Source organism: Rhipicephalus microplus, chromosome 10, assembly GCF_043290135.1.
Source record: "Rhipicephalus microplus isolate Deutch F79 chromosome 10, USDA_Rmic, whole genome shotgun sequence".
In the NCBI taxonomy this organism is placed as follows: Eukaryota; Metazoa; Arthropoda; class Arachnida; order Ixodida; family Ixodidae; genus Rhipicephalus; species Rhipicephalus microplus.
In genome coordinates, this window is record NC_134709.1 from 61377142 (window position 1) to 61404320 (window position 27179).

General features: G+C 45.4%; 1 protein-coding gene across 1 annotated transcript in view; it reads left to right on the top strand.

Annotated features, from left to right (window-relative positions):
- The first annotated feature begins 1059 nt into the window (after nucleotides 1-1059).
- LOC119180869 (solute carrier family 4 member 11-like) overlaps nucleotides 1060-27179 on the top strand; it is a 54862-nt gene continuing 28742 nt past the window's right edge. Inside the window, exons 1-4 of the mRNA XM_037432005.2 lie at nucleotides 1060-1375; nucleotides 11127-11167; nucleotides 20607-20741; nucleotides 22063-22132. Coding sequence (XP_037287902.2) covers nucleotides 1195-1375; nucleotides 11127-11167; nucleotides 20607-20741; nucleotides 22063-22132 — 427 coding nt within the window. The 5' untranslated portion in view covers nucleotides 1060-1194. The remainder of the gene's footprint in view (nucleotides 1376-11126; nucleotides 11168-20606; nucleotides 20742-22062; nucleotides 22133-27179) is intronic.

The window sequence follows — 27179 nt, forward strand, 5'->3', positions numbered from 1 at the left end:
TCTCTTACTTGCTTCTATGGTGGACGTGTCCAGCTTTCTATGTTTGTCCCTAAAACCCGAAGCCTCATGTACGCTTGTACCCACACTTGCAGCTTTTGAGCGCCACAGAAAAAAAAAAGCCTGACAAAGGTGTTTCCTGTTTTCTCGACACGATTTGCAACATTAGCAGTTTATTCACGTGACATCGTGGTCTATGTACGAGGTATATTAGTCGTTAATTGTATCCCACCAATTGTCTTGTATACGTGTCGAATTCCACCATGCCTTCCCTTGTAGCCGCACGCCCGTTCCGCCTCAATTGTCTCAAATGACTGTGGCGCGTGATGAAAGAATTTCACTTCGATTTTAGTGTTTCCGACTGCGCAAACAGAAATAACAGTGTGTGCAGTCAAAAAGCACGAAATTTTGGTTCGTCTGGGTTGTTAATGTTTAAGCATTTTATAAAGACACAAGTGGCGAGGAAGACACTGCGCCCATACGTATAGGACGAAGAAGGCGAGAAAGAAAGCATCTCCTCGAATTTGAACTCAACTTAGGTTAGAGACCCATTAAAGTATCCGCTCAACAATGTTGACCGCTTTAATGCGGTGTAGCCTGGACCGGAAGCCGACAGTCACTGCCGACCGGCGCGCAATTCACTGTCCACGCTCGCGAATCGCAAGTCTTCGTTCAACGACATTCCCATCAATAAATATTGACACGACACTCTTCGGCAATCCGCGCCTGTTTTTGCGACTCTCGCTCTGAAATGCACACGTACGTCACCGTCATCTTCAATCTTTTGCTTTGTTTTCGGGACGTAAATGATTCCGTGTTTCCCGTCGAAACGGTCTAGTTGATTGAGCCAGCGCTTCGCGGCGTGCGCATAGAGCAACGGCGCAAGTTTACCGTCACGAAGGGAATCGCATGCCGACGGCAAGCAGCGGCAGCAGCAACGGTACTGCCTCGCCGCTCCAGCGATAAAAACGAACTGGGAAAGAGAAAAAAAGAGGCAGAGGGCGAAATATCGCTTTGTCGAAATTGCGGCGTTCTTCGCAGCACGTGCATCGCGCCGTGGCGAATGACATATTCGCGTCGTCGTCCCCTCGCTGCCGTCGGCTCTCTTGAACTCCGGGAGGCCTCCGAAGCCAGCGCTCGCCGCGTCTAAGCGTAGTCCTCCCTTGTAGGACGACGGCTCCGGTCCTGCTTGCCGTCATGAGTGTTCGCGGACTTCGCTGGTCCTTCGGTGAGCCGACGTCTGCCTCCAGCGACGCACCTCGGTCCGCTGAAACGACAGCTGGCGCAAACGGTACGTTCTCCTCGTCTCCCCAGCCGGAACTCGAGAAGAGCGACTACCGCTGGTGCTACAGGGACGACCGATGGCACCTGGAGAATGGTGAGTTCTAGCACCCCCCCCCCCCCCAACCCGGCCAACGACTTGTGTTATACTCTGTTGTTGCGTTGTATCTTACGCTACAGAAACAGATGAAATAGACGCGTGCCTGCAAGTGCACGCATTTCGCGATATTTTTCTTTGTATTTTGTTCTTCGACGCGCGAGTGGAAGAAAACGAGACAGGACAGATTTGTCTGTCATGACGCGAAGCGCAGACCTTTACTGCAATGAATTCTTTCCAACTTACTCAAGCACCTATTTTAATGCAGATGAAATTCAATAACAAGATGCCTAAAACTTACGTTGTCTGAAGTTCTGTAGTAAGCTGTGGGCCCACCTTGGTATCCTAGCGGCTATAGTATCGCGTCGCCAGGCTATGTGTAGAAGGCACGGTTTCAAACCTGGAGAACGGTCAGTTCTGTGAGCACAGGCCCAACGTAATAGCGTAAAGACTACGGTGTTATCGCACTATAGTTTGGGAGATGCGGGTTTCAGTGCAATCTAGGTTTTCGTTAAAGGCGATAAATAACCGCTTGTGTTAAACTATATAGGATCATTAAATGCGTACTGACACTGTGTTTCGAAGGAGAGTTTAGTCTGCCACGCAAATCTCCTGCACACAGAGATGGCCCTGAGTAAGTGTGGAGCTTAGGAAACGCTTTTTGAATATTAGTCTGTTTTCTCATGACACACTTACCGACATCAACACTGCCTCGACGTCAGGCTACAGTAAAATCTATGGGGACTTTACGCGGCAGTCTGACTAGTTAAGGCGATGTCGGGGGCCAAAACTTCCAAAATGGCCACTTGTGCAGAGCGGCCGTGGATGTCGCGATGTCTTTCGAGAGCGCATAACGATTACCTCACGTTGTGTCGGGACAGCAAGAACCAAAACTAGTTAAAAAAAATTAAACGCCCTGATTCGGCTATACGCCCACACTGATTCGGGTATAGCAGCTCGTTATCCAGAATCTCGATGGCTGGCGGAGAAAAAAAAACGCAAAATGTTCGTGTCAGTCCTGACCTTAAGTGGTCGAAATTCACCCGGTGTTCCCACTTGCATGGCGTGCCGCGTAATCGTATCGTGGCGTTCACACATAAGTGCTCAACTTAAAAAAAAATGTTCAGACTTGCCTGAGCTATCATTACGTTTGCAGTGATCTGTATGGCCCAGAGGGCGTGCTTAGCGCGCCGATCTGATGCGTGCGCTACCACGCGCTGCCATCAAATGTCCTGCGCATGCGCAATGTTGAGCACCGACACGGGTGCATGGCGCAAGTGCATCCTTGCTTCACCTGGTTTTTATAACGAGATCGATTGAACGTTTTTCCGTATCGGTCGACCCTGGCCTTTCTGATCACTACAAGGTTTACTTTTCTTGTCCCATGCGGGCTGTTTGAACTACGCGCCATGCCAAATCAATAACTGTGAAAGAATTTTCGCGTGCAAATGACGAAAGTGTTCTGGACCACCTCGATCTTTCCCTCAGCAGCTTTCAAGGAACTGACCCTGAGGTATTGTGGAACAAATTCAAAGAAATATGCCTGCATTGTCTAGATAATTTTATTCCTAGCAAAGTGAAAAAAAAAAACGCCCAAATCAAATCCTTGGATCACGGGAAATGTCTTGCACATGAAAAGGAAACTAAAGCGGCTTAAGCGCAAGGGTGCTCCACGCAATATCACTTTTTCTGCCCAGACACACTGAATGAGGCTGTGAGGATGGCTAAGTTTAGATACTTTCAGGATACTATACCCAACTTTATTACGTCTGCCCCACAAAAGTTTTGGAACTTTTTGAGCAAAAAGACCAATTGTGTTGAGCAAATAACACATGAAGGAGAAAGTGTCGTCGACAAGAAAACTATTGCCAATCATTTCAATTTGTACTTCCATGATGTTTTTTCAGCCTCTAACGAGCCACTGCACCAATTTTCTCGAAGTAATGACGACGTTCCAGATATTTTATCTTTACCCGGTATTGTTTCGTTGCTCCTGAATTTGAAAAACTAAAACTTCAACCGGTTCTGACCAAATTCCCAACACTTTTTTACGACGATATGCCGAGATGCTATCGGAATTCCTTATAATCATTTTCTGCGCTTCTATCCGTTCCGGCCGCTTGCCTCGTGACTGGAAAGTAGGACGCATTGCTCCAGTGCACAAAAAGGGTGATAAAGATTTGGTGCCAAACTATCGTCCGATTTCTATAACGTCTTCGTCTTGCAAAGTGCTTGAACATATCATAGCTAAATTTATTATAACGTTTCTTAATGAAAATAACATACTTTCGGATGTTCATCACGTTTTCAGGAAAGGGTTTTCCACAGAAACGCAGTTAATTTCTGTTGTGCACAGTTCTTCACATATTTTAGATAAGGCAGGTCAAGTTGATGTCATCTTTTTGAATTTCACGAAGGCATTCGATCTTGTTCCTCATGATAAGCTCATTCAAAAACTGGAATCGATTGGCCTTCCAGAATTTATAATTTCCTGGATTTCTTTCTATTTGTCTGACCGCGTTCAGTTCGTAAGCATTGCCGGTAATTGCTCTGACCCATTCCCTGTAACTTCTGGGGTTCCCCAAGGGAGTGTACTTGGACCTTTATTATTTTTAATTTATATTAATGACATTGTTGATACTGTTTCCTCGCCAGTTCAGATCAGACTGTTTGCTGATGATTGTGTGCTGTTTAATGAAATAACTTCCTAGGATGACCAGGTCTTGCTAAACACTAACCTCCAAAATATCTTTGCATGGTGCGAGAAATGGGAGATGAGGTGAAACACAGACAAAACCGTCTTTATGCGAGCAACCAACAAAAAAAAAATATTTTAGCATTTACATATCAATCCGGTACCCAGACACTAGCTGAGGTTGTTGAGTATAAGTACCTTGGTGTCACTCTAACAAACGACCTCAGCTGGAATAAGCACATCTCTAATATTTGCGCATCGTCTTTCCGTAAACTTGGTCTTTTGAGACACAAACTAAAGCATGCTCCTTCTACTGTAAAAAAACTAACTTATTTGACTGTTATACGCCCCTCATTGGAATATGCCTCAATCGTCTGGATCCCATACACAAAAAGAAACATTGAGGCTCTCGAACTAATCCAACGCAAAGCGGTGCGTTTTATTTACTCCAAGTACTGAAGAACTGATTCCCCTACAAACCTTATGAAAGAAAACAGTATACCCACAATTGAAAAACGTCGTAAAACTCACAGGCTCAAATTTTTTTTCTTTTAAATAACAACAAGCTGTCAGTAAACCGTGATTTGTATCTGAAACCGCTTACGACAAGACAAACCCGGCATCGACAAACTCATTCATTAACACCGAATTTCGCCAGAACAAACATTTTCAAATACTTGTTCTTTCCTCGAACCATAAATGACTGGAACTGCCTACCTCAATCGTTAACCGGCTCTGTAGAGGCACTTGAGCTTATTTAACCATGATCTATGTTTTTGTACCTTTTGTATATGATGTATCTATTTGTTCTTGCTGTTTTGCACCTGTGTGCAATGTTATGATCTTTGCCCCTCCTGCTGGGGCCCTTAAATGGGCCTGCAGTATTTTGTAAATAAATAAATAAATAAATAAAATAAATGAATGTCACCCCTGTTTCAGCCTATATCACACGCAATGCAATGGCGTTCTGCTAGGGCCTAGATACTTCCCCCTCACGAAAACTTGTGGGATATCGTAATGAAGCGCGCCGCTCCCGGAACACAAGGGCGCAGTAGACGTAGTTGGACCAAACCAAACAACACATTTCTTCATTTACTTTTAGTACGACGATATCGCCAGCCGAACTAACGTACATCGCAAGTGATCAACACGCTAAAGCAATCTTACACAATATTACAATACACTCAGTGAACATAACAATCAAGGTAACGCGTAGGTGGCGTCGCAAACGGTCGACTCACCACGAGGGCCCGCGGTGCCGTCAGCAGGGACCCACCGCGGGAGACAATTGTTTGCGCCAGCCGCCCCCGACAAGAAGGACCGCTCATCTCTCTTATGGGCCACCACCCAGGCTTGCCGCCAGGCGTCACTGCGCGCGCAACCGTGCTAACCATGATGATGATGGTGGTGGAGGTAAATACTTGCGAGCACAACGCCACCTACCACTGGATGGTTGTGGACCCTAACTGCGGCATATTCACAAAGCACGAGTGCGACACGAGGCGCAAAAGACTTTACAGGGGGCGTTAGCAACCCCACAAACTAAAAAAGTAAATGGTTGCGTGGAGCCCGAAAGGAAACATGACATGTTTTAGAAAAATTTGTCGCACCAATGTGGCTAAAAATAAAAAAAATACGAAGAACAACAGCAAAAAAACATTGATATCCGTGACGCCAAAGTATCACGCGGATTCGGAAGTCTGGGCGGAAAATTCTCCCCAAAATCTTAAGCTTCCATTTCGGTTCTAATCAGTGGCGTGTTCAGGGCCTAGCCCTCCCTCTTTCCTCATTTTTCTCGGACGTAGAAGAGCGCACAAAATGACACTTGATCGCACTTGCCGGCTCGGATCCCCTCTCCCCGTCCTATAAAACAAATTTCTGCTTTCGTTAATACTTTTATTCATGAACTCTATCAATGCCTAATTGGCTAATAGCCAGGGTTCTGAAAACAAGATTTACCAGCTTCAATCAAATTTACCTTTCTTGACGTTATACTCTTATTGAACGCTATAGGTTCATGAGGCCGTCTTTCTCAGCGCGGAGAAGAAAAAAAAAGTAACTCCGCCCATGAGGCTTCAGCCTACTTCTCAGTCACTTGTGCTGATCCCCCTTCCTCAGACGCTTTCCATGCCCAAGGAGGTTTACACACTGCCATTGAAATCAGATGAATTCGAAGATTTGTGCCGCTCACGTGATTTTACATCGCCTCTTAGATTGGTCAATCTTCGATCTAGAGACGGTGTCACGCGATGTTGGCATAATGTGACATCACAAATTTTTGTGCACTGAGTCTCATAGGGTAACGTCATCACATGACGACTTTTTGCATCTCTCGTGTTTGCACCAACGGTCGCTTTTTTTCGGGTTTTGATGTTTCCAAATCTTTCGCATGAATGAATAGGTTCGCGCTCTCATGGTCGATTGCAAGCGAAGGATAAATATAGGCTCGGCCTACAGCCGCCGCTGTCCAACCCAGAGAGCGTTTGCGGGGATGCCGTATCCAACAGTATTTTGTTGTATCCATAACGTCAAGAACTTCCCGCATATCATGTAAATTTTTAGTGCACAAACAAAGTGCCTGTCGCGCAGCTTTAGGTCGAAAACTTGGAAGTTCATGCTCAATTTCAGCCGAATTTCTCATATACCTTTTAAGACAATGTCTGAATGATATCTATATAACAATGATAATATGATAATCAGGGATCAATCGTTTATTCCTAGTATGCAGCGTTTACATTACAGCAAAAAAGCATTCCGTTTATAACGGAAATCACCTGCCTCGACTTTCGTCCAAATGACTGGCAGGCAGGTCGCAGTTCTGACAGCAAAGCCTGTATCAAATTATGACCTGTATATTTTCCTGTAATCTACTGCAGCCACATCGTTTCGTTCCACACGTGTTTTTTTTTCTTGAGCACAGCACTGCGAACTTCATTTACACGTGCCGTCCGTCTTTTTTCGCGCTGCCGTAGAATGAACTCGAAATAACTTGCCCAGTTCTACACAAGGATGCAAAGTTGGACAGGCTGACGTTATGAAGTGTTTCGAAGTTCCTTTCGCTTTTTTTACATTTCTTTTTGCGCATCTCGTAATGCCCAGTTGCACTCGTGGCCTTCGATCGCCCAGCTTGCATCGATGAACGACCCATCTCTCGTCTGTTCTGCGCACACGTTACGATGCCCATTGCGTATCGCGGTAGTTTTTAATGCACCTGAACTTGACGCCTCAACCATATTGGGCATTTTACATGCGGCTTTCCAAGCAATGAACGCTATACAGACCCCAGAGTGTTTCTTTTTTTTATTTGTAAAATTAAGAGCGACAATGAGCCATGCTGCGTATTTCACACAGATGAATCCTAGCTTGTGTGCATCATGCCACTACAACTTGTTTACTACGAGTTTCCTGAAAAAGTCCATTGGCCTCTTCTTGATCTCGAACGTGATCCTTGGAGAGTAGTATTTCGGCATCAATAGGTTCAGTTTCAGTTTTTATTGGTTAAAAGCATCGATTACATAACACGTGATAGATCTGAGAAAAAAAAGCGGCCTTTGAATGCCTTTTTATTTGGAACTGCTGAAAGCACCCTTTCAGGGTACCCCCTACACCATATTGTGTAGTATATGCCGGCATTCGCTATGCCATCCTTCGTCATTCTTAGGAGAAGAGTGGTACCCGCCGCACTCTTGGAAGGAACTTGGTGCATCAAGAGGTTACAGTACCTTTGCTTTCTGAGAGGTATCTGGCCGTCAAGCGGCGGCACGCTTTGACATACAATCGAAACACGGTAACCGATGAATGTAAACTTGTGCGCCGATTGAGAGTGTTACCAAGTTTAGAAGTTATGCACTTCGACCTAATGTCACCTTCACTTTATAGTTGCGCAAAATTGCATTTAATCGTCACCACGCTTACAGCATGCAATAGACCCAGCTTCGGTGACCGATGCATACAATTTTACGCAGTTCCGTTGCTGTCACACCCAAGCGCCAATTATAGTAGAACGTCGGTGCAGGTGTTTAAGTAGAGAAACTTTAACCCAATGTGCCATCACTTGGGGCGCCATGCTTTGTCACGGTTGATGGGTATCGTCAAGAGCCAGCGCGTGGGCCAATCAGGACGGCAGGACGCTCCCAGCCACAACCTTATGCAACCCTACAAGAGTTTACCCCAAGAACTACCCGCGAAGCACCCGCCAGCGTCGTTCACTCGCTCACAACGCCAACCTTAGCTGTTCCTGCCACGTACTTGTCGGATGTACGACATGAGAAACCCTGAAACCAGTGAAGTACGTCAGAAAGGATTCGCTTTTCTAGAATAATGAGCGCAGTAACACGTGAGCATTACAGAGCTCGAGAGTGTTCTTTGTTGGGCAAGTTGGTACACACCATGGGAGCAGCCACCACGAGCACGCTGATCGGAGATAGTGGAGGAGGATGAGGGTCGCGGGTGTGCTCGCGGTACGCGGCAGCCGCTGGCAGCGGGAAGTTGCGGTCTGTGTTCCGGTCAATAAACAAAGTTTCTGGTCGGGCTCCGCGTCTTCCCTGCGGGCTTGTGGGCCGAGTGGCCTCGAAACCCCCCTACAATACTTACACTCGAAGAAAGTAACTGAAACGTCGAAAAAGAAAAAAAAAACTGAGAGGTAGAAACCTCTCTGCGTTTGCTGTTTCTGCTTCTGCCTGAGTTTTTTTTGACGTTTCAGTGGCTTTCTTTGAGATTAGAGATGTCCTTTTGCATAAATTCCGATGTCGGCGTGGTTGGTTGAGGCAAAAGTTCGGAGATCCAAATAAACAATGATCATCTTCGGTTCGAGTGGAATTGGGGGGATCGTCTGCGTGACAGTCAGGCGTTCGACCACAGTGACAGTAGAGCTTGAAACAGCTCCAAAAACAAAAACAAAAACAAATACAGGTGTGATGTAGCGCAAGGGCTCCCGTTAAAACATGCATTATTGCACTAAAACAGACATGCAGTATTGCGTGTCAGAAGCATATAATCGCTTCAGGAATTATACCGTGTTAATTGCGCAACGAGTGGGTAATTTAAAGATCCATTCATTACGGAACACTCAGAAGTAATTGAGCATCAGGAATAGCGTGTCAACATATTGTGCAGATGTGCGTGTTTCCTTGCGGACGCGTGGTGTGTACTTCGCTGTATTGGACTATGATGAATTGTGACGTTTTGCACTTCCATAGACAGAAGACGTTATTTTCTTCTCGGCAAGGTTGAGGTGTCACCTAAAAAGCGAAGCCTGGCAAGCATATGAGACGACTACGCGAACAGGCGCCGACCCCGCTCTAGCGTCGAACTCTTGAAGGCGGACATCAAGCGACCTCAAGTGTTTTTTTTTGTTTGCTTTGGCAGTAACAGATTTACAGGAGTTCGTTCGGAACTCAGACTGCAGTGAGATTTAAATCGGACAGAAAAGCATCTTCAATCAACAACAACGAAAAAACGAGAGGGAAGTTGTGCTTAGGAGGCTTCGGGCGGGCAGGGGTGGCCCTTACACCGGCCGTTATATCACCATGGAACTGGTGACATTTAGAAGTTGGTGATACGTGTCCGTATTGTCCCACTCCAGCGATGCAAGCAGATACATACCACTTTTTATGGACATGTAAGGGCTGCCGCCAGAACTCTCCCGTCACCTCCTTCAAGCCGACCTTCGCTACGGCGACACACAGTTACAACCGCTGGATGCATGAAAACCGATTCCACTAGACACTACTTCACTTCATACACAACATTGGCCTAAGAGCACACATTTAACAAAAATATTGTGGCTCAAAAGCAAATCTTTGTCGCAATAAAGAACTGATAAGGAATAAGCACAATTAGCGAAATTAATGAGCATGAATACTTATACAGTGTAGTAGTGTGAAGAATATATACCTGAGTTAGAGTAAAAAAACAATTATGCGTAATTATCACGCCCATCAGGTAGTATTTCGAGAATAAAAATATCGATAATTCAACTCAAGTCAATGAGACATGAGACATATTTTAGCGAACTTTGATGATTATGCGTGGACATTTTCATACTGTGAATGAGTGTGTTTGTTCAATTTTTCTGTTGCTTGGACACATTTTTGTATTGAAGAGCATGAACTGGGTACATGAGTGTTATACTCTGTGCTTTTGTCATGGCCTTGTGCTATTTTTTCAACTTTTCGACGAGGACTATGGTGCAAAAGAGGGTGAGTATAGCTGGCGCAACGCAATAGAACCACCCTCTCTTTACATAAATTTACCAATATTCAATTGGAAAAAGACTTATAAATTCATAATGTAGTGAGCATCATCTTAAGGCAGAAAAAAAATCCACAATTCGTGCATCTTACGTGTTTTAATGGCAGAGCACTTTAGGTGGCTGGCCTTTCATACGCTTCCGTGTATGGTGCCGTCGTCGTGGGCTCTCGAAGTTTGGCGTAGCGCCGGTAAACCTACGTTTGGCAAAGTCATCTGTAGCACACTGAGGGCCTTGCGCTTGTGCCTTTGTTTGTTTGTTTGTAGCCTGGAAAGGAGAAGTATTTTTTCTCTTGTACTCCGTAATTGTGATGAGTGTGGAGCACGTTTGGGGCTAGAGGCCTGTCGAAAAAAATTGAACATAAAGAAGAAGCAGGTGATAAACACAGAGTGAAGGGGAAAATGGTAATGAAAACAGGGAAATAAACAAAAAAAAGAGCGAAATAGTAGAAATAAACAGCGAAAAGAGAATGACAAAAAATAAACGAAAAAAAGGAGAGTGAGGGAGAAACAAACTGAAGGAGAACAAAAAGGCTGCATACACTGCTCCAAACCTGTCTCAACGAGTAAGAAGCTGCCTCATTTTTTTTTGTGTAGTAACACTGCAGTGCAATCCTAAAAGCGATGTTGGTAAATGGTGGCCAAATAGGCACATACCTTGGTTAAAGCGAACGTCTTAATTCAAATACTTATGAGAAGCTCTAGCAACAATCATTAGTATTTTTACCGCGCGTTTGTGTAACTCTATGCCCCACACTCTACGCACTTCACACGACAGTGAAGTAACAGTGATTTGGCTACTTTCAGGTGAAGGTGGCGAGGTGTGCCTGCTGTCGTCCCAACTGGAGGTGGGTTGAGGTTGGCATTTATTCGTGATCTTTATTTGGTGGAAAAGTGTTTGAAGTACTCGCGGACAGACAATTATTGTGACAAAATTTGTTGGAACATCATTATTCGAAGAGCTTGAGGTGGTAAATAGACAAAAACTACTAAAAGAATGGGAAAATTATTGCAATCAAGAACGAAGTCTTCATACAAGCTCATTGTAGCCACTGATGTGTTTGCCGCCATTGAACAGCGACAGTTTTTTTGGTGGGCTAGTTTAATCACGGACCTTGTGGCAGCAAAGCGCGAAAAACGGGGTACGGAACACAGCGGAAACATCATCATTTTTTTGCGCTGTCCTATGCCACATTGCATTACGTTTGTGCACTACCCAAAACGCAAGCATTAGATAACAACATAACATAACATAACATAACAACAACATAACATAACATAACAAAACATAGCAACAACATAACATAACATCCGCCAGGCCTGCGCGGAACACACATCACTGTCACAGCGAAAGCTGGAAGAGCGACCTTTCAGAGCCTTTTTATTTGAAAATGCTGCAAGCACACTCGCAGGGTACCCACTACACTATAAATCATTGTGTAGTATAAACAGGCATTCACTATGCCGTCCTTCGTCATTCTTAGGAGAAGCGTGCTACCCGCTGCACACTTGAAAGGAACTTAGTGCAATATTGATTTTGTGCTGTGGATGACTACGATGAAGAATTATGCCAGAAACTTTTGTTACCCTATCATGGTTACGCTGTCACGTTCTACTCGTGCAGGCGCAGCTCCAAAGTCCTCCAAGCTTTTTTAATAACGCTTCACTTAGAGTTGTACCACCTTGTCTTGTTGAACTATATCGCAGCATGTGGCACATGAAGCTAAAGAGAAATGCGTTTCGGTGCATCAGAGGCAGGTCATTGCCGCGGGAGCACGGGATACACAGTAAAAATGCGCCGACAAAGAGAGAGAGGGAGAAAGGTTGGAGTGACCTTCTGACTAATACATATGCAATAATGCCTGTGCTGAAACCGTCCGCCAACTGCGCTACGTTACGTCTGGTATGTAACTCACCGCAGCTGGATCATATTCATGAATCAGGTGCCTCACGTGAAACGTAGGATGCCGCAGGTGGCATGATTTTGCGCACCTACTTGCGCCCGCGGTTTAAAGGGCCCGTAAAGAGCCTCTACGCGTACACGGGCGCGTTATCACCTCGTGGCCAAAATGGCTGATTGGGCGGCAAGTTGGTTACTCATCGTGCTTGAAATATAAGCACGTAACTTGAAGAACCATTCATCTCAAGTCACTGTTTATGTCATGCGCCCGTGTTTGCAGGATATCCTGGAGTTTCTCTTCTTCTCGGCACAATTAATAGCGTTAGCAGTCTTCTAAAGGAACATCATCAGATAATAAGCTCTTGGTTAGTCTTTGCATAAGGAATGTTACTTGCAAACAATCACTCCCCTTGCTTCGCCATATGAAAGTGCACTACCATTCTGTGTTGTCTCGCAATGACACCGTGCAAGATAAACTAAAAAAATCACTCAGTCTTTTTTGTGGTTTCGATTGCGTGAGAGCAGGTATCAACCTGTAGCTGAAAAGCGTAATAGCCAAGTAGACTTCCCGTTTAAGCCTGGACTTGTCCGCGTGTTTTGGAATAGCTAAAGCGTATCAAAGGCGATAAACAAACCACTTTCTCGTCTTTGAGGTTGGAGTAGTTTGCGTAAAGTTAAGATACAGTAACAGCGCAAGAAAAACAATAGTAGACAAATATACACAGGCAAACGTTCATAATTTTTTGCATTATAATTTTACGATCATAAATAACCAACTACCACGTTTCAGCGCCATTTCGTTCTCCAGAGTTCAAACTAAAGAAAAAAAGTGTAGGCATGACTACTTCCCTCATATTGTTGCCTTTGTAGAGGCGACAGGGCCATTGCATTTGGGATATAAGAAAGATAACGCAAAATAACAAAAACGCCGACCAAGGTGAAATACACAAAACTTAAAAAGATGTTTTGGCTTCCCACACGGTAGCCTTGTTCACAGATACCGCAAATGGCGTAGTGCGCTCTTCTTATGCATGTTTCATCACGTGTTGCAGACATCGCGCGTACACAGGGGGGAGTGTCCCAATATTTCTGTTCTACGTATGCGCCGTAGTTTGAATGGCTAGAGATTCCACGCGCAATCGTGGTAACAACTTTCTTTCCATGGCAATGATGCAGGCTTTATCCCAGTCGATAGTGTGCCCGGTAGACGCAACATGTTCTGCGAGGGCATTAGAAACTACTTTCTTGTTCTTGACGTCATTAAAATGTTCCCGGCGCCTTCTTTTGTAATTGCCCGTTTCGCCAATGTATCCGTATTCAGTCTTTGCAATGAATTTTATACACCACGCCGGGAAAATCATGTCTGTTTAACTTATCTTTGACATTTGTAAGACGGCCTCGGAGCTTTCGTGTCGGAACGTGAGCCACTTGGACGTCGTAGCCGCGTAATACCCGAACGAGGGTCTCGCTGAAGCCTGGGACCTAAGGCACCGATGCGCATTTTCTTGTAGCAATGGTGTGTGACTGAGCCGGACGTGGCAGTTGTCGCTGCACAGAGTTCATGAAGGAAAGCGGGTATCCGCAAGTAGCCAGCTCTCGTCGAACGGACTCAACATCTTCTACTGCGTCTTCTTCCTTAGAACAAATCCTCCAAGCGCGCTTTACGAGTGTAGACACAACAGAACGTTTATGGCAGGATGGGTGCACAGAATGGAAGCTTAGAAAACGACCGGTGTGGGTTTCTTTTCTGTACACGCTGAAAGTCAGGCGCCTACCGTCTCGTTTCACGAGGGCGTCAAGAAACGCAAGACAGCCGTTTGATTCTTCTTCAACGGTAAACTGTTTCGCGGCTTCCACGGAATTTAGCTGTTCCAAGAATAGTGGCAGGGCATCCTGTTGCAAAACACAGAAACAATCATCAACATATCAAAGGAAAGTTTGGATGGGGCAGCAAATGAAGCGAGAGCCCGGTTTTTAACAGCCTCCATGGTAAGGTTTGTGACAGTGACGGACACAGAAGATCCCATTGCAGTGCCATGCACCTGCTTGTAGTATTTGCTCCTGAGTATAAAGTAGGTGCTCTCTAAGCAGAACTTGAGCAACCGTAACAGATCAGGAACATCGATGGGCGTTATGTCCGACAATGATTGGTCTGACTCAAGGGCTGTCTTGCACATGTCGATTGCCAGACCAACAGGTACACTTGTAAAAAGCGACCGTACATCAAAAGATGCTAGAACATCATTGTCATCTAGTACCATGTCGCGTACCTTATCAATGAAATTACTGGAATTCCTTAAGTGCGTTTCACTTTTTCCAACGAGCGGCGAGAGGGTCCTGTGTAGTCATTTTCTAAGCTTTAATTCTGTGCACCCATCCTGCCATAAACGTTCTGTTGTGTCTACACTGGTAAAGCGCGCTTGGAGAGTTTGTTCTAAGGAAGAAGACGCAGTAGAAGATGTTGAGTCTGTTCGACGGGAACTGTCTACTTGCGGATACCCGCTTTCCTTCATAAACTTGGTGCAGCGACAACTGCAGCGTCCGGCTCAGTCACACATGATTGCTACAAGAAAACGCGCATCGGTGCCTTACGTCCCCGGCTTCAGCGAGACCCTCGCTCGGGTACTGCGCGGCTATGACGTCCAAGCGGCTCACGTTCCGACACGAAAGCTCCGAGGCAGTCTTACAAATGGCAAAGATAAGTTGGACAGACATGATTTTCGTGGCGTGGTGTATAAAATTCTTTGCAAAAACTGTGAATACGGATACATTGGCGAAACGGGCAATTACAAAAGAAGGCTCCGGGAACATTTTAATGATGTCAAGAACAAGAAAGTAGCGTCGAATGCCCTCGCAGAACATGTTGCGTCGACTGGGCACGCTATCGACTGGGATAAAGCCTGCACCATTGCCGCGGAAGGAAAGTTGTTACCACGATTGCACATAGAATCTCAGCCCATTCAACCTACGGCGCATACGTAGAACAGAAATATTGGGACACTCCCCCCCTGTGTACGTGCGATGTCTGCAACACGTGATGAAACATGCATAAGAAGAGCGCACGACGCCATTTGCGGTCACTGTGAACAAGGCTCCCGTGTGGGGAGCCGAAACGTCTTTTTAAGTTTTGTGTATTTCACCTTGGTCGGTGTTTTTGTTATTGTGCACTATGTTTGTCCCCGACCATACGGGACTCCGTCGGACTCTTGACTACAAGAAAGATAACGTTGCTATGGTAACAGCCTACAGGCGAGTCGACTTGAACGTCAACAGGTGAGGTCACGTGACCATAGCAGACGGCTGTCATATGACGTCAAACCTTCGTCGTACGATTTCCATGATACGGAAAAGTTCTGCCTGGCGATGAAACGCAATATATCACCTCATGAAATGAACCTGTCCCACGTCCGATGTTCGCCTAAAAAATCAATATCTATCAACTAGCAGATGGTTGATGTTAAATATCACGAAAATATCACGAAAAAGATCTAGGCATTTAATAGATTGAAGCAAACATCGTCTTCACAGCATTCCTGGCTGGGTTTCTCATATTTTACTGCCTCACCTTTAGGTACAAAACCCATGTATACACGGAAACATGTACGTACATATGTGCAAATGTATGTATGAATTTATGAGTGTATATGAATGTATTATTATGTAATACAATTGTGTAAGTGCGTGTCTTTTCAATTTATCTTTATTTTATTGAAATAGCCTTGATGTCTGATTTTGCATGTCTGTGTAGCCTATTTTGTAAATACCTGTGCTATTGTTGTGTTCTGTGATTTTCCTGCTCCTGGTGTTTTGATAATTATTATTCAGTGTAGCACTCTTTGCTGAAAGTTTTGACATTTCACGTAGCGAAGCCACGTCAGGCCTAATGGCCTTCAGTTTCGCTTTGTTTTCCTCTAACTTTCCAGAAATAAAATGTGTTCATAAAAAATATATATGCTAGACATACAGTCCTATCCAAAATTTCACAGGCCACCTTCCAAGCAGGAATACATGGGATAGCGACCTGAAACTTTTACACTCCCGTCACCCACCCCTCGTACCTCATCGTATCTATGTGGCGGGATGCAATTAAGGTGTGACTTATGTCTGTCCTGCTGCTCTCTTGGGCGGCAAAACCGCCATTGTGGTCTAGTTACTGCACTGCTAACGCGACGTTCGCAGGATTGAGTCACTACTGCGGCAGCCGGATTTTCGTTGGAAGTGGGAACGCTTGAGGCGCGTGTATAGATTGATAGATAGGTAGATAGATGGATAGATGGATGGCTGGATGGATGGATGTATGTATAGGTAGATGGATAGGTAGATGGATAGGTAGATGGATAGGTAGATGGATGGATGGATGGATGGATGGATGGATGGATAGATAGATACCAAAATGCCTGCAGTACGCAAAGAAATGCTTCGCATTTAAAAGATCAGTGACCTGATTCTGCACTTGTTCGCGCAGCGCCGTGCTCAGTTGAGGCTACGGCGTCTCTCACAGTCGTAGCGTAGTTGTGGAAAGTTAAGCGCCAAAAGTTATTACATTCGGACGGCGAGGTTGTCATGAAGATGGGCCAGTTCGGATAAGATGTAGGTCTGAAAATGTGCTTCGCCCGCGAAGGAGGGTCATGTTGCAGAGAAACAACACATACCTCAGGATACATGCGATAGAAATGAGTAATTCCTGTGTCTTTTTGCGCAGATATGCGCCTTTATTTCAGATCACGTGGTTGAACAAGCAGTAGTTTGCGAAGTGAGATGCAGCTGTCGGCTATAGAACTTACGCCATCTCACCTGTTCCATGTTCACTATAGTGTTTCTCTACTCTTCCAATAAGGAGAATAAAGGAATAAAATATGTAAAAGGCTATTGCGCATATGTTGTTCAATAACTCTATTACAATAGCAAGGAGAGCCGAGCGAAAGAACAGAGAAAAAAAGCATGCACGTGGCGCAGAAGGCCATCACACGTTCGTTTCAGTAATATTTTTGACATACTATGAAGGAACCAACAATACAGTGCGTGTGTGTGTCCTTCCTAAATGTTCAGTTTTTTACGTTCGTAAATTTATCTTTATCATGAAGCAACTCGCCCAAGCAGCACATTTTCAAACAATGCCATACGAAAACATATGCTGCGCGCGACATGCGATCACAGATTGGTGTACTGAACCTTGCAGGAGTTGTTTCCTGTCTGGAGCATCATTTACTGTGATGCGCGTACTGCGGTCTCTACCAAAATAGCGAATGCGATTGTGGTTACTAGATCGGCTGTTTCGCAATGCACTGAAGCCTGTTAGCGGGTGGTCGAAAAAAACTGTCAATAATAACTCGGTGAACGTTCACGCTGTATCGATGTCTCAGACTTGACTGTTTATCTGCAACTCAGCGCGGCGCTGCGCAAGCAAATGCAGAATCAGGTCGCTGATATTTTAAATGCGTAGGATTTAAATATCTATCTATCTATCTATCTATCTATCTATCTATCTATCTATCTATCTATCTATCTATCTATCTATCTATCTATCTATCTATCTATCTATCTATCTATCTATCTATCTATCTATCTATCTATCTATCTATCTATCTATCTATCTATCTATCTATCTATCTATCTATCTATCTATCTATCTATCTATCTATCTATCTATCTATCTATCTATCTATCTATCTATCTATCTATCTATCTATCTATCTATCTATTTATCTATTTATCTATTTATCTATATATCTATATATCTATATATCTATATATCTATTTATCTATATATCTATATATCTATTTATCTATATATCTATTTATCTATTTATCTATTTATCTATTTATCTATTTATCTATTTATCTATTTATCTATTTATCTATTTATCTACTTATCTATTTATCTACTTATCTACTTATCTATCTATCTATCTATCTATCTATCTATCTATCTATCTATCTATCTATCTATCTGTCTATCTGTCTGTCTGTCTATCTGTCTGTCTGTCTGTCTGTCTGTCTGTCTGTCTGTCTGTCTGTCTGTCTGTCTGTCTGTCTGTCTGTCTGTCTGTCTGTCTGTGTGTCTGTCTGTCTGTGTGTGTGTCTGTCTGTGTGTGTGTGTGTGTGTGTGTGTGTGTGTGTGTGTGTGTGTGTGTGTGTGTGTGTGTGTGTGTGTGTGTGTGTGTGTGTGTGTGTGTGTGTGTGTGTGTGTGTGAATTGAGCAATGCTCCATGCAGCCATCGCAGAATTGCTTCGTGCGCGTGGTTCGTGCGAACTTCGCGTTCTGCAGCGTGACGTGCTTTGTTGGGAGTGCGTGAGATCGAATGTAGATTCCTAACTTGATGTTGCGGAAGAAATCTAAGACATATAGTTGTCCCGTCTGGGCGAGCGTGGGGCTCGGGACGCCGCATAAAAAGTTGCAATGGGCAATCCCACAAAATCAGGGATGGTTGGTAACTCTAGCTGTATGAGATGTAGACGGTGCTCGCAATTTCGCAATAAGGAGAACGCAAGGCATCCTATTCACTTTCACTTTGTTTTTGAGCATAACAATAGGCAGAGGTATATCTTGAAAAGACCATCCGGCGACCTCACTTTCATTGGCCGTGGATGCTAGTTTCCCGGCGGCGGAGAAGAAGAACGACGCAGAGGAGACGGCGAGCGACGAGAACGGTTGGATGGTGGTGTCAAACTCCGCTCGGATGCTGGCGAATCACTGTGTCTGGTCTCGCGCGAAAAACGGTCCCTTGGAAACAAGTCGGTTGTGCGCAGGTCATATGAAGCACCGGGTCTTGGTGGTGAAGACATCGCTGGTGTCCTTCGTGATTGGCGGCGTTGTTGGCGGCAATAATGAGCGATATGCCCAGTGAAATCACAGTTGTAGCACACGGGAGGGTCACGGTTTTCGCTATATTCATCCGAACGAATCCTGGGCCTTGCAGTCGGCGAGGAAGTTCGTTATCACGCGAAGAACGGGTTTCGCCACTATCTGGAATCCATTGCATTCGTCGTAAGTTGCATTTTGGTAGTAGGGCCGGTACTGTCTTTGCCACAGCGGGACGTAGTCCGGCTGAGAGTCCTGAGCATAAGAATGCGCCTGTGCTCGTCGTGATCGTGCGTCATAGGTAGGGCCTCTATCGTAGAGACGTGGCTGATACTGAGGTGTGGCGTCAGAATCCTCAGTCCTCCGTCACATGGTGCGAGGAGAATGAAGCAACGTTTCGCTCGAACTCTGGTGGCTGGTACGGGGGATGATTGCTTGGGCGGTGTGCCACTTGCGCGTACAGGCCGAGTTCTTCACGTACTATTTGTCGAATTGTTGATGCAAGATCAAGCGCCTGGTTGCTGACTATACTACGCCTGGTTGCTGATCAAGCGCCTGGTTGCTGTTGTCACATTGGCTAGCCTGCTGAACTTCGGCGTGATGCGCCTCGTCTTTAGTTGCTCAAAAGTGCGGAAATGACGAATGACATCGGTGACAGATGTCAAGGTGTCTTTCGCGTTGAGGAAACTGTAAACATTCTCGGCGATTTGTTCTAGAATGTGCCTTCCTCAGACACTCCGGAGTCAGTGGTCTTACATAGCTTTATGACTTCCTCAATGTAGGTCGTGCAAGTTTCACCTGGCACTTGAGCGCGTTGCATTGGTGTTTGTTCTGATCTTTTCTTTTTCGTTGTTGGGTCACCGAAACGCTCTTTGATTTCAGAAACAAATCTGTCCCAAGTCGTTAGCCTTTCCTCCCGATTCTCGTACCACATTAATGCAGTATCCATCAGAAAGAACGCGACGTACAAAAGCTGAGAAGCGGCATCCCATTTGTTAGCGGCGCTCATCCGTTTGTAATGGATGAGCCAAGCCTCGACGTCTTCATCTGGTCTGCCGGCAAAGGGACGAGCATCTCTCAGTTGTAGAGCCGAACTGATCGGCGCAGAAGTCAAGAGGGTTCGGTGTTCATTTGCGTTGTGGGACATGTCCAGCCCAGATGGATTCGGTGGAAATCCAGAAATGCGACGGCTCCGTCGAAGTACTCGCGGTTCAACCTCCGTATTCGGGTGTCGATTACCCAGCACCTCCACCACAGCTGTAACAGCGAGCTGTGATAAAATGGTTTTATTTACAGGAGGTTAACGATGGTCGTTCGCGGCAGCACACTGCGATCATGCCAAGACTATTCGTCTTCCTCTCCTTCTCTTATCTACCTTTTACTAGTCCGTTACAATATATAGGTTTAATTAGGAGACGGGAAATTTCTTCGTAACTGTGCATTAGATAGGCGTTCATTCTTTACAAAGGTGCCCCTATAGTGTGCAATGTTGTGTAAATATTCAAAATATTTCACTGCATTCCTCTTTCTCACATTTGAACAGTTCGCTGAGTAATAAGGTATTATTAACTTCACTGCTCTGTAGGTAGTTCCTATGAAGGATTTTAACAACGAGGTGCGAGCTTCCTTGGACATCCGCTACTTTCTGCGGGACGCAACGGTGCTACTTGACGTTCAAGAGACAACTTTGGAAGACGTTGTGGATGTCGTCTTGAAAAAGGTATGTCGCCACAACTGCACGACAGTTTATATTTCGATGTCGCCACAATTGCTTGACTGCTTACCCGCAGGTCGCGGGTTTGAACCCCGGCAGCGGCGGCCACATTTTCGATAGAGGCGAAAGTGCTTGAGGCCCGTGCATTTACGTATAGGTGCCCGCTGAAGAACCCCAGGAGGTCGAAATTTCCAGAGCCCTCCACTGCGACATCTTTCATAGTCGTATCGTGGATATCATACATAAAGCTCCATCAATTGTTATATTTGTTCTAGTTTTTTCACGTGAATGTATCTGATTCACTTGGTACTGTTGTGCCGGGCACACTAGGCGTAAAGACAGGTGCACTGTTAAAGAGAACATTTGTGTGCAGGGTTTGTTTAGATCTCACTCTCCTGCAAGAGAACAGTGGCTTATATTTGCACTAGACTACTGGTGATTCACAGTTGTGACTCCGTGGGACAGAAACTAGTGCTGTGCATGAACATAATTTCCTTATCCACTTTCTGGTATAGGACCGGTAATATGAACGGCGCTCATAAATGTACCCTTTTAACAGTGACCCATAGTGTACATTCACCTATGTTACGCATGTAACTGATATTGAGCTATGCACCCATCGCAAAATAGCGCTCTTGTTTGCTGCTAATGAATGAGGAATGATTTTAAGGCGATCTTGGTAACAGCACAGAAAACATCTCGTTGCGCGAACCTCACCTTCAAACTCAGCCTAGTTTCCAAGGTCAACCCGGGCAAGATGTTTCAGTGGGGCACTAGTGCGATGCATTCACGATGATGAACTGCGACACGGGGTGATTCCTTCGTACCGCCACCGCCAGAGGCGCTGGCTGCACCCAAAATCACTCTGTGCCTTCGCAAGTAGAGTGCCGAGCAGCTTCATTATCTAGTGTTGTAGAGCTGCACGTGGAATTCCTTTTCCCATTGTGTAGTCGAAGTGCGTTGACTATTCGTCGTTCCTGACTGAACAATTAAAGCACAGACTTCACCAGGCAATAAAGACAATAGACATGCGATAAAGTTAAACCTCCCGGTTGTCTTGTTATTCCTTGACGCAAGGAAAACTGAGCTAGCACTGGAAAGCCTTGATTAGCCAAGTTGAGACACAGTAAAGTATGGGTTGAAGTCACGATTAGGACTGCTAGTTTATTCATTTCCGAAAACATTTCCAGCAATTTTCGTAAAAAAACTCGAGAGATCAACGGAATATTATTTAGGAGGATAATAACTATACAAGGTTAAGGATCTTATTGATTATGACTGCGATTCACCCCCCAACTATTTACCACAGTCGTAAATGCCATTTCAGGTTCTGGAATCTAGCGAACCAGGAACAAGTGTGAGTGAAACCAAGAAATCGCTGTTCGTAGCCGAACAAGGTGAGAATTATTGCCTAAATCACTCCGTCATTCCTGCGAGTACTTGACATTCATGAATTGAAATGATATATTTTTGCATCACTCAGGCTGTTTTGTATGGTTAGTGTTTCGCTAGAATTAGCCATCAGAAAATGCATTACCTCTGTACATAGCTTTTATGATTTTATATTTATTGCGCCCAAAGCCTTTTATGGCACATTCTCGTGGCGTCCGATCATCTCTGCCCTGGAACAGTGCCAACAGTTCCAGGGCCACATGGCCCTAGAACTGTTGGCACTGTTCTGCCTGTTGGCACAACGTAGTGCCAACAGGCAAGTTTTCTGCCTGTTGGCGCAACGTAGTGCCAACAAACGTTCTGCCTATAGGCACACATGCCTGTTGGCACTACGTTTTTTGTGTGGTCTCGGTTATTCAATACATAATTATTGTTGAATGAGAGCAGCATTCATAATACCAGTTCTGTTGAACTTGGCCACTAGGTGATAAAGTTGAATGACGTGGCTACTTTGGCTACTTTTAGCCTGAATGTAATATCTGGTGTTTGCAGTGGTCTATTCTCTCTCGCATCGAAAAGCGCTGTTCTCCACGGACGATAGTCATGCCTCCCGAAATTCTCACAGCCATCGCTACCTATTGACTAAAATGTCGACAGCACTCTTCCATTCTAGGTATTTAGCACAACCATAGCGCAGCGGAGTGGCACTGTGCGGTAAATATAAATGCCTTCATTGTGATTTCTGTGTTTAAGTATCCGTAGCCCCACCGCCGAGGTGGTGCAGTGCTGATGGAGCTCAGCTGCTGAGTCGAAAGTCACGGGTTCTCGATGCCGGCCGTGGTGGTCGCAGTTTCGATGCAGACCCATGTGCTTGGAAAAGGTGCTCGTTTGAAAGGGCCCTGCAACACTTTTTGAGCATGATGAGGAAACGCTGCCGATCGGTAGTAGCTCACGACAACACGCGAGCCAAATATTATAGTGCAGCGCGTGGCCTAGAATTCACAAGGAATTATGAAAGTCAGCTAAAAATCTCTTCTCTCGACAAATCACGAAATTAATCTCAGTAAGCCCATCTATCCGCCATTGGCTGATTTGAACATGGCGCGCTCGGTTCTTGCAGAGAACATCATGGGAGGCCGCGACTTCTGGATCGATGCGGGCGCGCGTGATCAAAGTGAAGAAGTCGCGCGTTCGAAGAAAAAAAAAAGAAAAGAGTGCTCAAAGTCAGAGGCGTGGGTGAAGTATTTTCTTTGCCCTTGCCATCCCTCTCTGCACAGCTTCGAGCGCTTTCATCGGGACGAGAGAAGAGAGAATGCAATTGCAGCATGCAAAAATTCTTTGTAACTCCACTCGCATTGGACGGATTCCTAAAATTTTGGCGGCGATGAGTTCGTGAGGCAATCAGCTCTTCCAGTGAATTTGCTCCATGGTTATCTGAAAAAGTGTTTTAGGGACCCCTTAAAAATCTTGTGCATTGGAAATTTGCCGAAGCCTCCACTGCGGTGTGCCTCAGATCTGTTTTTGGCACGTAAAGTCGTATCATTCCGATAGCAGTTATATGGACACTTTCGGCCGAATTTTGCCATTGGCATCGCCTTCATTCACCATATATATATATATATATATATATATATATATATATATGAAAACGCAAGAAAAAACCCAGATAAAGACTCCGGCATGCGGAACTGAACGTCCGACCTCTTGCTTGTGAGTGCGAGACGTTAGGCACTGAGCCACGAATGAACACCTACTTGAACGTTGAAACGGCAAGCTGCTTACATCTACCACTTACCGCTGGCGATGGGCATCTTGGGGGAACTAAAGCGTTTTCGGCCGTACCAACGAGATGACGCAATGAGCGCGCGTCGCCAAATCGTCGCGAAGCGGCAGCGTGCTCTGTCATCTCCCTCACGTACTTTGCCCCACGGAACGAGGGGAGTGGACGTTCACGCGTGTGCTCGCTTATCTCGCGGTGGGGACAACTGCACGCCCTGGACTTTCACCGGAACCCCATTATGTTGTAGTTCCCACTGCACTCGTTGCATAGTCTCAGTTTGAGAAAAGAGCGCGCTTCTAAGACACAGCGAAGTATCAATTGAAACGCTCATTCGCGTTTATCTGTACCTTTGTGTACGTTTCGTGCGTCGTTTTTGCGTGAGAAACACGGGGCACGTTTCAATCTGCTTGTCATTATTCGCGTGACCTTCCACTTAGTTGCTATCACGTTCATTGTTTCGCCTTTGTGTGCAAAACTGTGACTCCTTAAATTATTTCTCATTGCGCCCAAGAAACGGTATGTCACGCAGGAGTACGGCATCGGAGTGCTTCAGCAATTCAACATCGCTGAAGTAAGCGGGACGTATACCACAGCAATACAGTAAAACCGAAAGTTGGGCGAGTTGGTGATAGTTCATGGTTACAAATAAGCAGCGCACGACGTTTTACAAAAGAGAGACGATAGGGACACCGCTGCACTCTCAACTAGTTTATTTCGTAAAAGACCTTGGTTATTATACAACAAGACGGTGTACCACGTGCTACAATGACAACGTATTTTCTAAAAAACCAACTTCGCAATCGCTCAAAGTAATCGATGCTTGGCTTATACAGTAATCTTTTCTTTTTGCGATGTGGAAGGCCTCGATCACTTCCCTTGTCATCTTATCTCTGTGGCTGGCAAGAATTTTAGTCTCAGAGAACAGCGGGGAGCAGCCACATTCCAAGCAGTGCCGTCTTAAGTGCGAGTAGGCATTATTAGCTAATGCTCTCTTGTGCTCCGTTAACCTTGTATTTATGCACCGGCCCTAAACTGAGACTAAAATTCTTGCCAGCCACAGAGATAAGATGACAAGGGAAGTGATCGAGGCCTTCCACATCGCAAAAAGAAAAGATTACTGTATAAGCCAAGCATCGATTACTTTGAGCGATTGCGAAGTTGGTTTTTTAGAAAATACGTTGTCATTGTAGCACGTGGTACACCGTCTTGTTGTATAATAACCAAGGTCTTTTACGAAATAAACTAGTTGAGAGTGCAGCGGTGTCCCTATCGTCTCTCTTTTGTAAAACGTCGTGCGCTGCTTATTTGTAACCATGAACAGCAATACAGTTTTGAACAGTAAACTTATATTTTTATTACTTCGCACCCGAATCAAAGTGACGCAACTGCATGGCATGTGGGAGTAGTATACTTCGCTCTTTATTCGAAATAAATTCCTAAACTAAGCACAGAAAAGAAGAAAGAAAATCGGGAAATTCAATTAGGTGTGTCATGAGTGGACTATAGCACGTGCCCTACGACCTAGTTTATCAGGGTCAATGACAATGCGACCAAACTGGCGCCGCTACAATGCATAATTTTGCATCTTGTGCAAGGTGAGTGTATAGAGGGATTCCATTGCATCGCTCTTTGAAATAGAACACGCGTCTGTGTGTCGAGCACGTAATCACACAGCAGGTGAACCGCTAACGTAGGTCGACAACTATACAGCCTGTGATTGACACATGTTTTGTCCGAACTGCAGAGCACGTGGCGTTCTGCCTCGCTTAACACGGTCGGGTAGCGGCATATAAAAAAAAACCTGCAGTGGACAGTCATTACGTAGACGCAGTCACAAAGCTGTTGCTGAAACACTGTTTATATAATGTTTAGCACCTTGAGCTACCAATACATTAATCCAACTACTGTAAGAAAACTGCAAATCAATAACTGTGCGGAGGTGTATCATAGGCAGCCGATTAAACAATTTTTGATGCTTTTACAGCCTTTTAAGGAAAGCTATTGAAGAATGATGCCATACATTGTTAGGCGGTACTTAGGCCCGCTCTCCGCCGTCGCCGCCATTGCCATTGAAGCTCCCAGTGTCGGGCAATCGCGCCGAGCAAAGCAACGGGTGCGCACTCCCAGCGGGCGCAGGAGCGGAGGCGAATGGCTCGCGCTGCACCGCGTGAGTCGCTCACTCAGTAGTTACCGCCACAGAGCGCACAGACGCTCTCCCCAACCACTCCCCACCCTACCGCCGTCATAAAAGCCAGCAGCGAGATCAGGCGCATGCTCCTATGCGTCCCATTTCTTAGAGCTTCGCTCATCGGTTATATTCTGACACGAAACTGCTGGTTTTTACAGCGAAAGCTGCATATGACTAGGAGAAAAAAAAATGGCAGCATTTTCACGGAGCGAATGATGGAGAGTGAAGCGAAACATCCGTCCGTCCATTCGTTCTTGCTTCCGTCCGTTCATGCGTCCGTCTGTGTGACCAGCCATGCGTCCATCCGGCCATCCGTGCGTGCGTCTGTTCGTGCGCCCGTCCCTGTGTTCGTCCATGCATCCGCCCCTGCGTCCATTCATGCGTCCATCCATGCATCTGTCTCTGTGTCCGTTCGTCCATCTTTTCAACACTCCAAGTACCACCATCTCGCATCTTTTCATCATATATTCCCTATATAGAAGCACCGCCATCCAGCGGACATTCCAAAGACTAAACGAGAGGTGGCACACGCACACTTTCTTACGGCTTGCGCTTCGTGTCTACTTGCCTCTTTTAACCACCTCGACTTCATTGTATATACTAGTTCACTGTATTCATAGCACTGTGGCTCAACGCTCGCTAAACCTTTCTAAAACTAAGGATGTTACACCCAGCGAGTGTAACGTAGCAACCTTTTCTTGTCAGATAGTGCTCAATGTACATGCCAATGGCTGCTAATGGGGAATGAGGGACAGGAGAATTCGGCTTTTACTTTCTTACGGCTTGGGCTTCGTACCTACTTCCCACCTTTAACCACCTCGAGTTCATGGCATATTCTACTTCACTGTATTCATGGCACTGCGGCTCAACGCTCGCTAAACCTTTCTAAAACCAAGGAGGTTACGCCCAGCAAGTATAACGTAGCAACACTTTCTTGTAATTTATTGCTCAATGTACATGTCAATGACTGCTAATGAGGAATGAGAGACAGGAGAATCCGGCTTTTAGTTAACGCACACGCTACGAATTTTTTGTTGTTCAATAACACCCAGGAAAAATATCCCACCGGCACCACCTTGCAGGT